This window comes from Aulonocara sp. 'chitande type north' Nkhata Bay, linkage group LG10 (genome assembly GCF_057382095.1).
Source record: "Aulonocara sp. 'chitande type north' Nkhata Bay isolate Kocher_YH1m ecotype deep benthic linkage group LG10, A_spYH_male_GT1.1, whole genome shotgun sequence".
Taxonomy (NCBI): Eukaryota; Metazoa; Chordata; class Actinopteri; order Cichliformes; family Cichlidae; genus Aulonocara; species Aulonocara sp. 'chitande type north' Nkhata Bay.
Genome location: NC_141353.1, coordinates 12835017 through 12851800, shown reverse-complemented (window position 1 = coordinate 12851800; position 16784 = coordinate 12835017). Strand labels below are relative to the sequence as shown.

At 40.7% G+C, this 16784-nt stretch overlaps 1 protein-coding gene across 1 annotated transcript in view; it reads right to left on the bottom strand.

The window, feature by feature from the left end:
* LOC147320357 (polypeptide N-acetylgalactosaminyltransferase 10-like) overlaps positions 1–16784 on the bottom strand; it is a 124161-nt gene that overhangs the window by 83338 nt on the left and 24039 nt on the right. The window contains exons 2-3 of the mRNA XM_086308265.1: positions 7049–7151; positions 5855–5993 (exon numbers count right to left, since the gene is read on the bottom strand). Of these exons, the coding sequence (XP_086164391.1) occupies positions 5855–5993; positions 7049–7151 (242 nt within the window). The remainder of the gene's footprint in view (positions 1–5854; positions 5994–7048; positions 7152–16784) is intronic.

Here is a 16784-nt window from a genome sequence, read left to right as displayed (position 1 = left end):
CGCTTCACATAAACATCATCATGGACTCCCTCTTACTTTTGCTGTTTTGCTTCCACCACGATAAAAATCACACTTCATGCACAGCTCTCTCTCTCTCTCTCTCTCTCTGTACTTCAAGAACAGTTTCCCGTCTATCCCCGAAATCTGTTTTCTGCATTATTTGCTTGCTTGTTACGCGCAAGTCTACCGTTGTTTACAGCGCTGTCGGCCGATGTTTTTTTTTCTTTCCCTTTACTCACTTCCGAAAAGAAACTTTTTTAAATTATGCAAAATGCTTAGCCGTGTCTCTAATAAAACCGCTGTAACTTCAGAGGTTGTTCATAAGTTGATTAATGGTTTTCTTTCGTTTTTGATGTACTACAGAATATTTTTATAAAATCCCAGGAAAATCACCTTCATGTTTTTCTGTGTTTATCTTCAGCTACTTTGACACAAAGGCATCTGCTGTGATGCTCACACCTTTGATAAAGTCTGGAAAGTGTCAGCTTCCTTTTTATAGATACAAAAATATGTAAATGTACTGATCTGAATTATAATATTTCTGACTGTGTGAGGAAAAATTTCCCAGATTCAAATCAAATCGATTCAGGACCTTGTGAATCGGAATAGAATCGATTCTAGAAATCAGTGACGATACCCAGCCCTACATCTGGGTCCTCATGCTAGTTTCCCACAAGCCCAAGTGGCCTAGACAATAAAAATGTTCAGTCTTCAACAGAACTCTGTTGAGTCAGATTTTAACCATCGCCCGTTGGTGGTTCTGGCTGAGCAAAGATCCAGTTATGAACTCAAAGCTGTCATATATAATGAAAAACCTCTTCTAAAATAATGGTTGTGAAAGACATGTCCAAAATGTTGAACCAGAAAAAAGGCAAGAACAAGAACTCCAAGTTTTTCTATTAAGTTATCATTGTGCCAGCACCTGTACCTTTACTGAATAAAGACTTTCCCTCAGCTCACTTTAGCAGAATCATTATGTTCTGAACCATTGCCAAATTATTTTAGCATATTCAGAAAGCTCCCTTGATGCAATCAGGATAAAAATAACACCAAAGACCTAAAGACGAATTTAAAGTAATCCCTGTGTCTATGTACAACAGCTCAACCTTTAAAATCATCCTACCATTAGCAGGCCGGGCACACCTGAAGCTCTCGACTGGAAATTTCTCACTTATCTGCTTTTTCTGACATTTGATTCCACGCTTGCTTCACGATACTGCTGCCTGTGAGTTTGCAAAGTTTGAACTCTATTCCCTTGACAGCTATAACAAGCAAAGAGTTCTCTGTCCAATATAAACTTGATAAAGTGTGCCACCGTGATGCCGTACTGGTGGAAACTGGCTCTGTGATGGAAAATGCTTCATAAAGGTCACAGGATGTGGAAACTTTATAAATCTGAAGAAAAGGGGGGGGAGAATCAGAAAGAACATAAATGCTGTCCTGGAGGGACCTTGCGAGGGAAAGCATTTAAAACTGCTTCCCACAAGAAAGTGACAGCAGGGTCAGAGAACAGCCCTGTCAGGTAGAGGGAAAGAGCTCAAGGCTGATCTGTGACGAATCGGGTCACCAGATCCAAAGCTGTTAAGCAGATGATATTTATAATGTTGCCGTTGAGTTTATTTTCAGTATTTTGTTCTTAAATGAGTCAGAGGAGAAGCTGGAAAGAACCCAGCACTCTGTACTGCAAACACGGGCCCATATGGCTCACCGTGCTTCTACAGCATCTGTCTTTGAATACTTTGAATACTAGAAAATGCTCAGCTTAATGTGCACCTCGTCATCGCATCAAGTCCACGACACCGGGGCAGTAAACAAAGAAGCAAACATCTTGTCTCATCTTATTCATGAAGAGTAAAGCCAAGTAGTAGTTAAGTTAAGTGCTAGCTGTTGCACTTGTTGTTTGTTCATGTTATTCTTCAACTGGTCTTTTCTAGTTTTAGGCATAAATTCTAGAACAAAAGCGTGCTGGGTCCGACTCCCAATTCTGGTCCCCAGCATGGTTTGTTTTTTTCTGCTAATCAGTGCTGCAAAACAGCTTAATATTCTACAATGTCATTGTCCAAACTGAAGCACAGACTTTTTGGATGGACTGTACCACACAGCAGTTTTTATTTGTCAGATATTAAATGCGTTACATAAGGCAACAGCATTAAAAAAAACACAAAAAAAAACAAGGCCCAGTCAGTGAGCTGAAGTGAGGCCTAGTGGACTGCTAGCAGCCTACTTCGCACGAATATGTCACTCAAAACAGGTAAAACCTTTAATAATGAACAGGCCTCGATAAAATTTAAAAAGATGCGTTATAAAAATCATAACTCCCATAAAGATGTTATGAAGATGTTGAACTAGCAACCGAGATATAACCGCCTTTTGTACCAGGCTAGTAAGGCATTCATTTGTGCTACAAAGCTGCGGCATTTTCCATGGATGTTTACAGGAATAGACCTGCTTTTGAAGAGAGCCTCAAGTGGCCATTTCAGGAATTGCAGAATTTGGCTTTATTAGAAGTTTGAGCAAAGCTTTGCCTTTGGGATCATCTTCCATCTCGGAGTAATCAAACAAAGATGACAGAATTGATTAAAATGACCTCCAATCAATGAAGTTAACACATTACACTTCTTGCTCATAAAATCTGCCTTCTGAATGCTTCTACAAATGAACCCCTCCTTTAACTAGAAACATGAGAACTGATGGGTGGCGTTTGCTATGCACATTCATGTTCCCACAGAACAAAATTGTTTTCACACCATTTTTATTCCACGAGCTTTCTGCAGACTCCAACAGTAAAGCCAGACATTTATTTAAACTCCAAAGGAGATAATCCCATTGGACTCTAATGGCCTCTTGGCCACAGATTAGCAAAATCATCAATATGTTATTCATTCCATCCAGTTCAATAACCATGGCAGGAAATGGGGGTCATAAAGGGTTTTTGAGTTTGTCTCGTTTATTAAGCTTCCCTGTTGCTTCACTGTGACCAATCAAAAAGAGCCAGACTTTCCACTTTCTCCATCCTCTGCACTCATTTTCCTCCCAAGAAAATCCTGGTTGAAAAATATTCGCAGCCCCACAGCAGCCAGACGGAAAGCTGCTCCCGTACAACGTGGCACACATGTTCTGTCACTTCCTAACACCTTGCACACAGGGGGACATCAATGACACTGTTAATTACTATCAAGAACATGGTTTACAAGTACATGGGCGACACATGGTGCATTATCAACTTCTGTGTGTAAAGCCAACTCTCTCCTGTTAATAGGCTGGTCAGGTTGATAATCGGAGCAATTGTTCGAAACAGTGCTCGTCGTAATGAGTTGGACCAAAGCCAGCCTGGATAATAAAGGTGCAAACATTACCAAGTAGGTTTTGGTTAGGGCAGAATTGTCCTGGTGTCTAATAATGGCTTTCTGCTTTACATTGAAATCGGTATTTGCTTCACTTTGGACATTTTGCATTTTTTCCTCTAGAAATCACTAAACTCTTTCAAGCCTCCATAGCAGATTTTGACCACACGCTAAACCCAAATGCACCTACTCTTTAAGTTCAATAAGTAGTGTTAATGTATTCAGAAATTAAATTAATTTAAGCTTCTTGAGTTTCTGTGACAATTTTCTCAGTTTTGACTACTTTTATCATGTCTGCACGTGTCAGGAGAGTTGGATGATGCCTGTATGGAACCTGTGGATTGCTGGGTTGATGAATACGTCCATTTCAGCACAGATACAGTTAAGCTCTGGTCATTGTAAAATGAAAATAACGTGAACATAATGCAGTTGTTGGTGATTGTCAAACATCAAACTTGTGGATCTAAGTGAACATTTGTCACTTAATCAAAAGATTTCAATCTGTTAAAAATTGTTATGTTTAAAAATAAATTAGACTAAAGAGACTTTTTAAACTGCATTAAAAGAAGGATATTTAACCATTTGGATTTTGAAGTTGCTAAATAGCATAATATTTATATATACACTATACACTACTATACAATGTAGTGTAAAGTGCTTTGGGGTCCTTAGGGACTGAGTAAAGCGCTATACAAATACAGGCCATTTACCATATACTGCAGAAAAAGTACCCATTCCAAACTCATTAAACTTTCACTCTGGTTAAACAGCTTTACAACATTTTTCCTCTTTTATTGCTGTGGAATTTCATCAGGTCTGAACTTTAGAGTCGATTCTTCTTTGTTCAAGTAACACAACCAGTCAGATGACGTTACGGACGGACATATCAAGGCTCTTTTTGGACATTCAAACTAAACCAAATGTAGTGTTTAAGCCTAAAGTTGTCTTCAGACACAGTTAATCATTGGTAGGAATTTGACCTCCTTATCTGACCCAAACAGCGAATGTACCAACTATATGCTAGCTCTAAGCCAGAGGTGTCACACTTATTTTAGTTCATGGGCCACATACAGCCCGAATCGATCCCTGAGGTAGTAAAACCAAACATCAAAAGGAAGGAAGAAAAGAACAGAATAAAATGCCCTCTCTAAAGAACTACAAGTGCATCCTACAAATATGAAGAACAGCCTGATGTCTCAGTAAAATAAATGTAATTGCATCATAATGTCTCCACATTAATTACATTTACTTTCCTTACAACTGCATACCAGTTTAGTGGTTATTTGTATCCCTCTAATGTCAATCAGCAGTATCCTTCACTCTCATCAGTAGTTGCTTGAATCACTCTGCCGAAGCTTAAAGTAGGTCCAAAGTTAAGTTAAGTTGTTTTTTGTTTCTTTTGGTTCTATGGCCTGTGGTCACCACATTGCTGCCAGCTTCCTGTGAGGATGTGTGGACTTTCCATACATTTTCACTCCTGTATAGTCTTACTGTCTGCACATAGCCATGCTGGTAACAGCAATGCATTTCATTTTAAAATATATTTCACTGCAAGTTTCACTGTTTTTTCTTTCAAGCCAAAAGCCAGCCTGCTGGCTACTCCCAAGGCCTCATGTTTGACATCCGTACTCTCAGCTAAACAGCAATGAACACATTGATTGTGTTTGTGCGAGTATGCCTGTGTTCTGTTCTGTAAAGCACTGTAATACACAGTTTTATGCTTAAACCTAAACATTATGAACGCCTTTCCCGTCCTTTTCAAGGCAAAAAAAAAAAAAAAAGAAACATTTCCACTGACCTTCACTATTAATTAGTGTAAATCAGCATCTTGTTGAGCAGAAAGCTTATCTGAATCACTGATTTCAAATATTAGCCTTGCACAACATGTATCTTACACAAAGAGCTGAGAACCAGCAGGTTTTCAATCCAGCTAAAGGACTGCAGCAGGTGATTCATTTTTTTCCTCTCCGGTTGATGGAATGCCAATCTGTAAAATAACCTGCTGCAGTCTTTGGCTGGAATGAAAACCTGCAGACCCTTGGTCCTGTGTGGCCCATTTTTGCCTCTATGATGAAAATGCTCACACCAACAGAGATGTATTTTTTGTAGAAAATGGCAGTTTTGCCTGAGGCTACTGGCCACTTCGCTAGAAATTTTAAGAAGTGTTTTCTCTTTTTCTTTTAATCTGGTGCCCACCTCACACTCAATAGAAATGACTGATATGGCAGATTGAGATGTGATAAAAATCCCCAACATAAGCCTGTTGGAACAGCACTGAACAACACTCAGTTATTCACTGACTCATGAAGTCTACCTCTGTAAAAACTCTACTGCTAATCAAATGGCAGCTCGTGTAGTAAAACTTTGAGTGTTTTACTACGCAGGCCAGTAATGTGCAGTCTCATATACAGAGTGACGCTAGAGACTCTGCAGATTTATCTTTAAACATATGAATAAGACTATAAAGTGACAAGTTTTTTGGTGTTCTACCGAAAACACACATAACTCACTTTGGATGGCGGATGTCAGGAACAGAGCGGTTCAGGGAGATGCGGTCGCTGACGTAAATGTTGAAGCCGTTTTCTCTGTAGGCTTGATCGACCCGGTCAGCATCAGTCAGGGGGAACGGCTTCCCCTGTTCACCGTTACCTACAAATGAACAACATTTCATCACAAAAACTTCAATCTATACAGACCAAAAGGGAGCAAGCAAATCTCACACGTCATTCTCTTCACAGAAATTCAACAAGAGGGGAGAAATTAAACAGTAAGTGAATTTGGGCTTTTAGTGACTGCATCACTACAGGAAGAGAGGCGTGCACGAGATAAAGAAAAGAACTTAACGAACTAGAATTACAGAATTATAACTGGAATTAAAATTATATTCACTGTAATACCAATTTACTCAAATGAATGCTGTGTTTTATTTAAGAACACTTCAAATTAGCAATTGAGTCCATGACCTCATCAGGAAATGTTTTTTCACACACACACACACACACACACACACACACACACACACCCACACCCCCCCCCCCCCCCCCCCTTTTGGACCCACAGGAGTCGCCCCCTTCTCATGCTTAGAAAGCTCCACCTTTTAGACCTAGAAGCTGCATCCATCCTAGAACACTCTTCACACCCACTTGTTAACTATAGCTGAAGTCAAAACTAATCTAAAATATATTAGTTTGTCTCTGGATATATAAATCGGAGATTAATGTTTGAGAACAAAACGACAAAAGAAAAAGCCACACAGGATAATATTACATCACCATATTTTGGGGATTCATTAAAAGAAGAAGTATGGTCCTGTGGAGAACAAAAAACAACTCTAATCATCTACAGACATGCATGTTTCATTAAGCAGAAATTACCCACGTTTCCCTCCAAAAGGAAAGAAGAGTGGAAAATAACTTTTAGCCTTTAACGGCTCATTTCAGGAGATAAACCCATTTGGACTAATTTACACTCAGTGTGTAAAAGCTGTTTTCCCTGAACAGAAAATTAAACCCAATCAGTGATGATTGTAGAAGATATAAACAGTATTTATGGCACCAGAAATGTATCCAAAGCACAGATTTACACCCTTGCTGGATACCAGGAGAGCAACGCTCTGGATGTGTGTGTGTGTGTGCAAATCCAAAAGCATCTTTCTTCATTAAGTTTCATTTTTTCAGGAGTTGTAAAAAGAGATTTTGACAAACCAGATCGAGATGCGTCTCTTTTGATTGCTTCATAGTCATGCCAGTCTTTTCGCCGCACACCGTTGCGTCCCAGCTGAGCGCCCTTCCCCGCACGATTCACTCCCTGATGGAAAAAACAGAATTGGACAGAGGGATGGTTATGAGCACCGTCATACACACAGACACATCTGCATTTGCTCTGCTCTGATGGCTGGATTAACCAGTGAACAGTATATTGGCTGCCATGTGGACATACAGCACACATTTCCACAGATGTTCATATTTTGTACTCCAGTGTGTCTTACAACTGTACGGCAAAAGGATATTTTAAGTAGGGAAGAGCTTCCAGAACTTCCTGATTTATAACAATCATTCACAACATGTTCAACCAATTTCAGCTTGAAGCTATTAAGCAAGCAATGTAAGAGAACTTCTAGCTTCAGTCACAACCAGCTGCTTCTTATGCACGCTTGCAAGTTGGTATCTTGGTTTAACTTTGCTCCTCAAGTTCCTCCTATTTTAGTAATTCTTTGGAAATAAGTGCCACATCGTAGACTGTGTATCAATGAAGTAAATGCTTAGGTGAAACGCATTAACTGACCCAGTAAGTAGTAGGACATGCCGAAAACACTTCACCAAGGAGGTATCCAGGTGGCACCCAGGCCAGACACGCAAACCACATCAAATGGTTGCTGGCAGCCCAAAAGAAGTGGTTCTTTTCTGGGCCAAGCTTGTAATGCTGTGTAAATAACTAAATCACTCAGACAAAACCTCCACATCAGGATTGGTACAAGAAGGTGAATATGAAAAAAAAGTGGAAGCAAAAAACAAAAACAGAAACAAAAGAAATACAGAGTGATCCCATCTTTTCAAACTATTGCAGCACCTCCACCTGTAGAATCGCTGAGCTTCTGGACTGATATATATAAAAGAGACATGACTGTCGACTCATCTCTTCATTTCAGTAAAAGTCAGTTGAAACGTGCACGATCAGCAAAAATGGCGGCTTGCGACAGGGGATGTGATGTAAATTTGGCGTCAGCTTTCTCGTAAGGTGCCGTTTGCCCGGCACTAGGCGGCAGGCATGGGGAGGCCCTTAGATGAATGTGGTAACAAGGATGAGCAGAGTTGTGACTGACTAACAGAAGAATAGCACGTCTCTAAAACATCTGCTAATCCAGTGATTGGGGATCAATTTGGATGTGCACCAAAAATAACGTTTGCCAGCGGTTAGTAATGTGGAAGTGCAGTGAAAATTGGAGATTGATTGAAGAGTAAAAACGGCAAAGTCACATAATCATTGATTGTCCAGTTGACTGAAGCTGAATCTCAAGTGCTAGACATTTCTGTTCCAAACCAGCGCACAACCTCCCACGCCAAACCTGCAAAGGCTCAGCCACCTCGCACACAGAAATGGTCAGGAGGATGGTAAAAGACACCTTTTTTGTTGTTAATGAGATAAAATGTGAAAAACCAACATAAGTCGTTTACACAACAGTCTTTTTTACCTCACCCCGTCAGTATCTGTGTCAGCTAAGAGATTTCTCCAGAGCATCAGCTCTCACTATCTAACAATGCTCTGCTGAGAGTTCATCCACAGAAAGTGTACTCTTCTATTTCATGCTTGACAACCCTGTGAGGAGAATATCAATGCCCTGACACACACACACACACACACACACACACACACACACACACCCTCCACCTGTGTGTGTGTGTGTTTCTTCTTGCACTTAGTCATTCTACACGCTGAGTGACTTTCAGTGACTCTGCATTGTGAATTACAGGATCACAGCACAATGGAGAAATAATTAGCTCGACTGGAGGAGGCAATTAGTGAAACACTTTAAATACAAATGGCACCACTGACTGCATGAAATACTATGAATTATTAAACAGACTGCTGGCTTAGAGGAATACGACCCTGAATAACAAACTAATGGACAGTATATAACCACAAAGATTTCGTTTTAGGTTAATCTTTTTGATTAAGCCTTCAGACTCAGGCACAGACTCCCCCCCCACCCCCACCCCTTTGACCCAGAGATCATTTTGACAATTTAAGGGTTATGTTAGGTTTAGATTTTTGTCAAGTTAATATATGCATTACTCAGTATGACCTTGTATGGGAAATTTTCTGCTCCATCTGGGGGCAAAACATTCCCACAAGCTTAACAACGCGTTTCTGGTGTAACAAATATGACGGTTGAAGATGACCAAATCTGACGAAAGAGGAATTTATAGTTACACATCCAGGGGCCATGCTCTAGCTTGGGGCCATGAGTACTACAAAACAAGCAAACCATAGAAACTGGCTGGTAAACTTTGGGGTGGAAAACCTTGAACAGCATATTTATTGTCTTTTTGACCACTCAAATACCAGTTTTCCACCAACACCCTCCTCAAACTAAAAGAGATTCTATGCCAGTCTATCAGACAACAGTTACTGCCAAAATGCTGCCATTGGCGTGGTATCACAAAACTGGCACTAATGTCAGAGGCAATATTTGTATGCAACACTGCGATAAACTGATCCTCATCGACTGTGACATACAGACTGAAGAAAGTGGATATCAAACCACCAGCTAACCCTGTAATGCTTATGTTTTATCAGTTAATTAGTTAACCAAGTAAATAACCTGCCATGCTTCTCACACACCACACGAAGCTCAAAAACCAGCAATCCCCAAGTTGGGAGGCCTTATACTTAGGCAACTGGGGCTGCCTGAAATACAGGAACTACTACTATATCCTCTTTTGATACGTAGCATGGCTGCATAGTTTAATGGTTCACACATTTGGCTAACAAGCAGAAAATCTGCGGTTCAGTCCCAGGATGAGAGAGAGAGAAATCCCTTTGGGGTTGCAGAAGGAAAGGTTTGATTTGATTTGGTAAATCAGACATGCGGAGTTGCCCGCTGTAACAACCCCTTGAGAATAACGGGGCAGCCAGTAATAGCTTCTGTTGATAAATGGCACTGCAAACATTCTCAGTGCCTGAATTAGACTTCCAATTTTAGTATGGTAAACTTGAATTGTACTTGAATACTCTGTAACTTTAATAGCTGTAATAACTGTACTGGACAGCTTTCGTACATTGATTAGAGCAGATTAAATTGTGTGAAGAAAACTGCATCAACTCACGATTCAATCTAAATTCTGACTTTTCCAATGAAGACTTGTGTGCTCCAAGACATCATCCCTTCATGAAGTACTCAACCTCTTAGGTCAACCGAAGAAAACCTTCAGCCCATTTGTAAGATGACTGACTAGACGGTGTGGATAAATGAAATAAGTTTTGTTTGTTTTTAAACTGATTCCGCTCCTTCCTTTCTTTCATGGTCTCCCTTTTCCGACCCCATGATCTCACTACTTCATTCCCTTTCTGTTGCAGACACCTTCAGTGTGTTGCATATGGATCTGACAAGCAGCAAGAGTCCATCTGTGCAAATTCATACTATAAAGGAACAGTACTGTGCCGCCCCATTTCCTCCTGATTAAAATTTCAGCGCACATCGCCACAATATTCCTCTGGGGTTTTTCCTGCTGCTCAACAAGACCTTGAAAAACAAGACAAGGAGAGGGGGGAAAGTTTTCAGCTAATGTGTGCACATGTTTAGTTTTGTGGACGCAGGACGTGGGCGGGTGGTTAAAGAAAGGAAAGTAATTGAAATAGACGGGAAAAGGATGGGCATGAAAACAACTGTCCACACGTGGGTAATGAAAGAGGAAAAGAAAAAGTAAAAGTCTGCAAAGTTTTAAGGTTTTGTGCTGTGGGTGGCAGGTTAAAACAACACAGTGACTAAAAGAGCTTCACACTAAAAGCAGCCTGCAAGTTTGTCACTGAAAAGCTAGAAATGTGAAGAACAACAGCAGTTAAAAGTGAACATCTCTACTAACTAATAAAGCTGATATCTAGATGCAAAAACCTTCACATCAGAGTCGCACTAAACTGTTAGGTTTGGTTAGAGTCAGGTAGAGGATATAAAAGAGTTCTCTCTACACAACAAGCAAACAGGATTAATTCAGCTCAAGGTGGCCATGGTTAACAGTAGGGCTGCCACGATTAGTCGACTAGTCACGATTATGTCGACTATTAAAATCGTCGACGACTAATTTAATAGTCGACGCATCGTTTGAAGCTTTGTAAGATCACAAAGGACGCAGGAATGAGTAGTAGGATTTAAGAGTGTAATAACGGACTGAAACAGAAGATGGCAGCACTGCATGTCCAAGGATGCCAGCTGCCGTTAAACCCCGAAGAAGAAGAAGCTGTGTCCCAGAATTCATAGCGCAGCTGTCAACAATGGCGGCAGCTAGTTAGTTTTAACTTTACTCTTATTATTCTTTCTGGGTCACAAAATAAACGTTTAACATATTTTCAGGTGAGAATGTAGCTGTGTAAACCTCAAATATCTGCTCAGTTTATCAAGACACCACATATTTTCAAAAGCGCTCTGACGTTTTCGGAGACGTCTGTTACCCACTAGCTCGTTAGCTAGGCGGGGGCAAGGCTAACTAGAGCCGTGAGAACACCGGACTCCCGGCAAATCGTTTTCAAACCCACCGCCGTCTTTCGCTAGTCAGGTTAAACATATATATAAGTCACTTAGATAACTTAAATGTTATTGTTTGGCTTTCTTTAGTATTTTATTTGTTCCTAAGTAAATCGGTTTGGCTAAGATTAAAGGTATAGTTTTTGCACAGCTAAAACTGTCAAGCAGACAGCTGATTATGAGAAGTGTGAGACGCTGGAGAATATACTCCGGTGTCCTGTTATATTTTAGAAAGCAAGGAGTTTATTAAACTTCACCGAAACAATCTGCAAATTTCATTAAAAATTAATAAACTACCATCTTGTCTTTATTTTTAGTTAGCACAAACACTTCAAGCTGTAAGCTAATGATAGTTATATAAGAGCAGATGCTGCTGGTGCAATAAGCTGTACGCTGTACGTCCAATGGATGATGATCTGATTAGTCGACTAATCGCAAAAATAATCGGTGACTAGTCGACTATCAAAATAATCGTTTGTGGCAGCCCTAGTTAACAGTGATGCCCACATGGTCTGGATGAGTAAAAGAAGGTAAGGAGGGCCACCAGAAAACCCCATAAACTGAGTGTATTCATTTAAAATCTACTTGTTTTTTCTTAGTTAACTGGATTGTGGCACAGCTAGGCATGGAGTATTACAGTTAAGTCATTCTTGTTGCTAAGGTTCATGGAGATGTCATTACTTCGGGAAAATAAAACAACTTGACCTGAATACTTCACTGCGTGTCATACCAACCAACTGGTTACTGCTGCACCTTGCAAGGTTATATGCTGTGCTCATTATTCAGACTGGACTTAGAGGAAGAGAAACATTCTGAAACATACAAACTATCTGCAATTCTTACAAAAATTATTTTTCCCCACCCCTCTTCAAAAACACCAGTTATGTTTAAGGTTACAGTGACTGTTATAAGGATTTAGCCCTCACAGGATTAAGCAGGATTTCATTACATTTCACACATTTTCCTAAAGCTCTACAAGTAACCCCAGAGCTGATTTACAGTAGCAGACAAATTTTAATGAAGCCAAACTCAAATTCAATGGCACATGAAAGAATGCAGCATTGTCCAATCACACAAGCTTGTGGTAAATTACTTTTTGTAATGAGGGTGCCAAATTTGTGTAGTTTAATTTACAACTTTGCAATGGCAGGGATCGTGACCCAGGGTGTTGCATCTATGTCATTTATTTAGGTTGAACCTGAAACACTGCTCAAGGCTCAGCTACGAAAGACACAGGTTAGAGCTCCACGAAGGGTCTAGAGCAGGGGTGTCAAACTCATTTTAACTCATAGGCCACATAATAAGGGGTGGCTCAGGAGGTAGAGCAGGTGCATCCATCGGAGTATGAGTGTGTGTGAATGTACTTAGAAAGCACTGAGCGCTATATAAGAATCAGTCCATACTGACCACTTCGATCTTAAGTGGGCCAGACCAGCGAAACTCCCCTGTCTCTCAGTGTAAAGAAGTTACATTTAACTGCATTTTCTACGCGATAAAGAAAAAGCTGACAACTCTGAACTCAAATTGTAAGAAACTTCTGGTAGCTCGTTGCCCAGCCTGGTCAGGTTTTTTTTTTCCCCCATTTTTCGTTTTTTGTTTTTTTTAACTGTAGTCGTTTTTTTTTTGTTTTTGTTTTTTTTTAAACAACTGACATTTCTATAGTAGAAAGTGAAAAACAAACGCTTCAATCTTTAGTTGTTTATTGCTTCATTACTTTGAGTAGTATGAATGGCCAAGGGAGGTTTTTAATCCGTAGGAAAAAACTGTAAAACTTATTAAAATACAGTTAAAAGTCCAAAATTTCTGCTTGCTTGTTTACGGCGAGTTAGATTATAAATGGCTTCAAGCACACAGTTGGGCCTGCGAACCTCATTTAGACACTCAGACACTGAGCTGTGACTCTGTGCTACATGCACACATTTCTGCATCTCTGCTCCCCAGAACATCTGCCCACCCCTTCCTTCTTTCTTTCTTGACCCCAGTCCATCTTTGCACGTGATTGGTTACAACATGTGCCCATCAAAATAAAGTCTCGCATTTGCCTGTATGGATTCTTAGCAGGGCTGAAGATTTGGCTCACACATACCGGCTGACGTGAAATTATTTCGTTTGCCGGGGCCACAAGTTTGACACCCGTAGTCTAGGGTGTAGTGCCTGGGTTTTCGATTCCAGGTATAGCACTATAGGTCCTACCTGACGAGTTCATACGGATGCACTGGCCCACTGTGGACAAGCGAGAGCGAACTTTTAATTCGTCAATCAATTAACCTATTTTCATCAGCTCTGGTGATGAGATTGGGTAGTAAAGAACGGTGTGTTGGATACAAGCATCCAGAATGAGTTTCTTTTGCCTTAGCGATAGATGTCCAGCCTCACCCTAAAATATAGCCCCTGCTCCTTTGCTTCAAACAGAAGTAGCTGGCAGACGACCGCAGGATAGACACAGAACTCCAAACTTCCGGGTCTACCCAGACAAACTACTGATACACTACTGTTCAGCGATTTAGGATGTGAAAAAGCTTAAAATTCAAGAACCCGATTTTGGTTTGAACACCTGCTAAATCTTTTGTATTTCATGTTTCGTAAGTACCTGAAGCAAGACTCTCCCAACAAAGCCAGCTGTGCTGCTTTAATGCATGGCTGATTTTGGTTTGAATAGCTGCTAAATCTGCTGAAGAAAATGTAAAACCGCTGATCAAAAGGCAGGCATGCAGCCAGAAGCAGCAAAGAGTTTGTCACGGAACACAAACCCTTTAACGACTTCATTCGTTTGTGAGGTTTTTTTGTTTTTTTTACTGAAGAAAATGTTTATAAATTAGTTTGTCTAGACCCTCTCAAGCATCAGTACATTTCATACAGTTTGTATAAAGTACTTTCATATTCTACCTTGTATATTCGTTAAACAATGTGAAACGACCACATTAAAATATTGTAATATAAATGATTACTTTTATTATGACCTTAGTACCTTTAAACCATCTTTTTGACAATAGTGAAAGTTAAATTTAGTTTCATCTCAGCCGGAGAATGAATATTCATGAGCAACACACAACGGGACCAGAGGCGGCTTGAAAGGGAACGGAAACTAAGGCGATACCAGACATGATCATCTGCGTCTCTGCGGTACTCCACAGCAGAGTATTGCCTCCCTCCTTTCTGCTAATCACCATCATCACAAAGCATCCACGCTGCCACAAACTCATTCCACTCTGGGCACTTTTCGGCTCCATCAATATTTAAGACTCAGCCCAAACACCCTGATAAGTCACTGAAAGAGTGACACCATGATCCTCACAGGGCACATTGTCTCCATGCAGCACTCTCATATTAACTGACAGGCCCCCAAAACGTCTTAAATGCAACGCAAACAGGAACAAATGCTCTAAAGGAAAGCAGAGGGAAGAGAAGAAGAAAAGCTGCGAGAGAGCTGAAAGCACAGGGATGTAACTCCTGTCACCTGGCACCATGAGCCCTCATTAAATTTAATGTAGCCTTTTAGTGGTCTATTTAACTGATGACAAAAGGCCACATGTCAGTCAGTGTTTGCACACAGACTCATAAAAGACAGACCGAGAGTATCAGGCAGCAAATGTGTGAGTATTTGCATAAGACATGGAGACAAAGCCGCGTTCCTTAATCTACCTAAAAATGTGATATCAGTCTGTCCAAATTGACGAATTTGTCTCCTTGGAGCGACACGCATTATTAAAAAGGTGTCTCCCTCTGAATACTGAGCTCTAGACTGCTCCCTGTATTCCTCCTCCCAAACATCAGACGGTTTACAGAGCTCTCGGCGCAGCCTCGGCCATCGTAGAACCGATCTGTTTTTGTTAAAGACAACTGAGCGTGAAGCTGAACCTGTAGATTACAGGTGCATCTACACTCCTACCCTCACCTGTGCCCATGGACTGTTGTTAGTGACAGGAAGAAGTCAATTGTAGATACATGTGGTAGAATTCTGATTCCTTTGAAGCATGCTGAGGAACTCACTCGCTTAGAGGTGGGAACAGAGCTGCCGTTCCTCTGTTCTGGAAAGGGGTTGATGTGTTTCAGGCACAGGGTTAGGATGCCTCGTGGGAGAGGTGTTTTGCACATTTTTCACATACTACAATAGCATCAGTTTACTCAAAGAGAAAAATGTATACCTAAAGAGCATAGGCTGCAACATGAAGGCAAACTGTTATGTGGCAGGGCAACTATGACGACTTGTAGCCACTCAAAGAGGAGCATTTTCCACAGCAATGATGTGATTTAATGTGCCAGTGGCTACTGATGACCTACATGCAAACATCTTGCGTAAAAAGAAGTCCACATGTTTTAATGATATGAGGGAAATTAATAAGGATAGCATATATTCAGCCTGGGCATCACCTGAATTGGGGGCATTTTTAAGGGTAGTGAAACTGTAGTCACTGGTCCATCGGTTTTCCTCCTGGTGACCTCGATGGAGGGATTTTCAGATTATGGCGAGGCTCTCTGAAACGCTGGCTGCCTAACCTCATTTCCATGCCGATGTGGTCTTCTGCTAATCTGCCCAACAGCAGATTATGTCTGCTATTTGGTCAGATAGTGGGACTGATGCTGGTGCTGTGGGTTTAGACTCTCAGCAGCTGTTGAGGGACATCAGAGCCACACAGTTCCAACATGCCAGAGACGCTCACAAAAGCAGCAGTAGGTCTGCTTCTGCCTGAGCAAAGGAATCAAAGGTAGTGTATGTGTGGTCACTCAGAGACAGATGTCTGGCTTACATTCATTTCTGTTTTTCCGCTCTGTGTCTTATTATTTCTTTCCCATCCGTGGGTACAGAGACTGCTTGAGGTTTGGGATTTCACAGATGAACCACAGATGTTGTTTTTTTAATTCATGAAAGCCGGAACAGTTTTGTGTTTTTTTTTTTTAAATCCAACTAGAAAGTTGAACAAAACACTGCCCCTCATGTAAGCTGAATTCAGTCTTTCTACTAAGGTTGTTGTGACACCCACGGCAGAATCGGTTGCACATGTGAGCTGGCGACTGACATGTTTTCAGACTGGTATTTTATTTGTACGGATACAATGCCGAGGTAATAGTGCCACCTTAAAAGGACTGAAAAGGACAGAAGAAAATAAAAGCACTGGTCCCGTATTTCCCTCTTCCTCTCGTTTTGTAATTCATTTTCTTGCCTACTGACTGTAAAAAAAAATAAAATAAAATTATTTTTT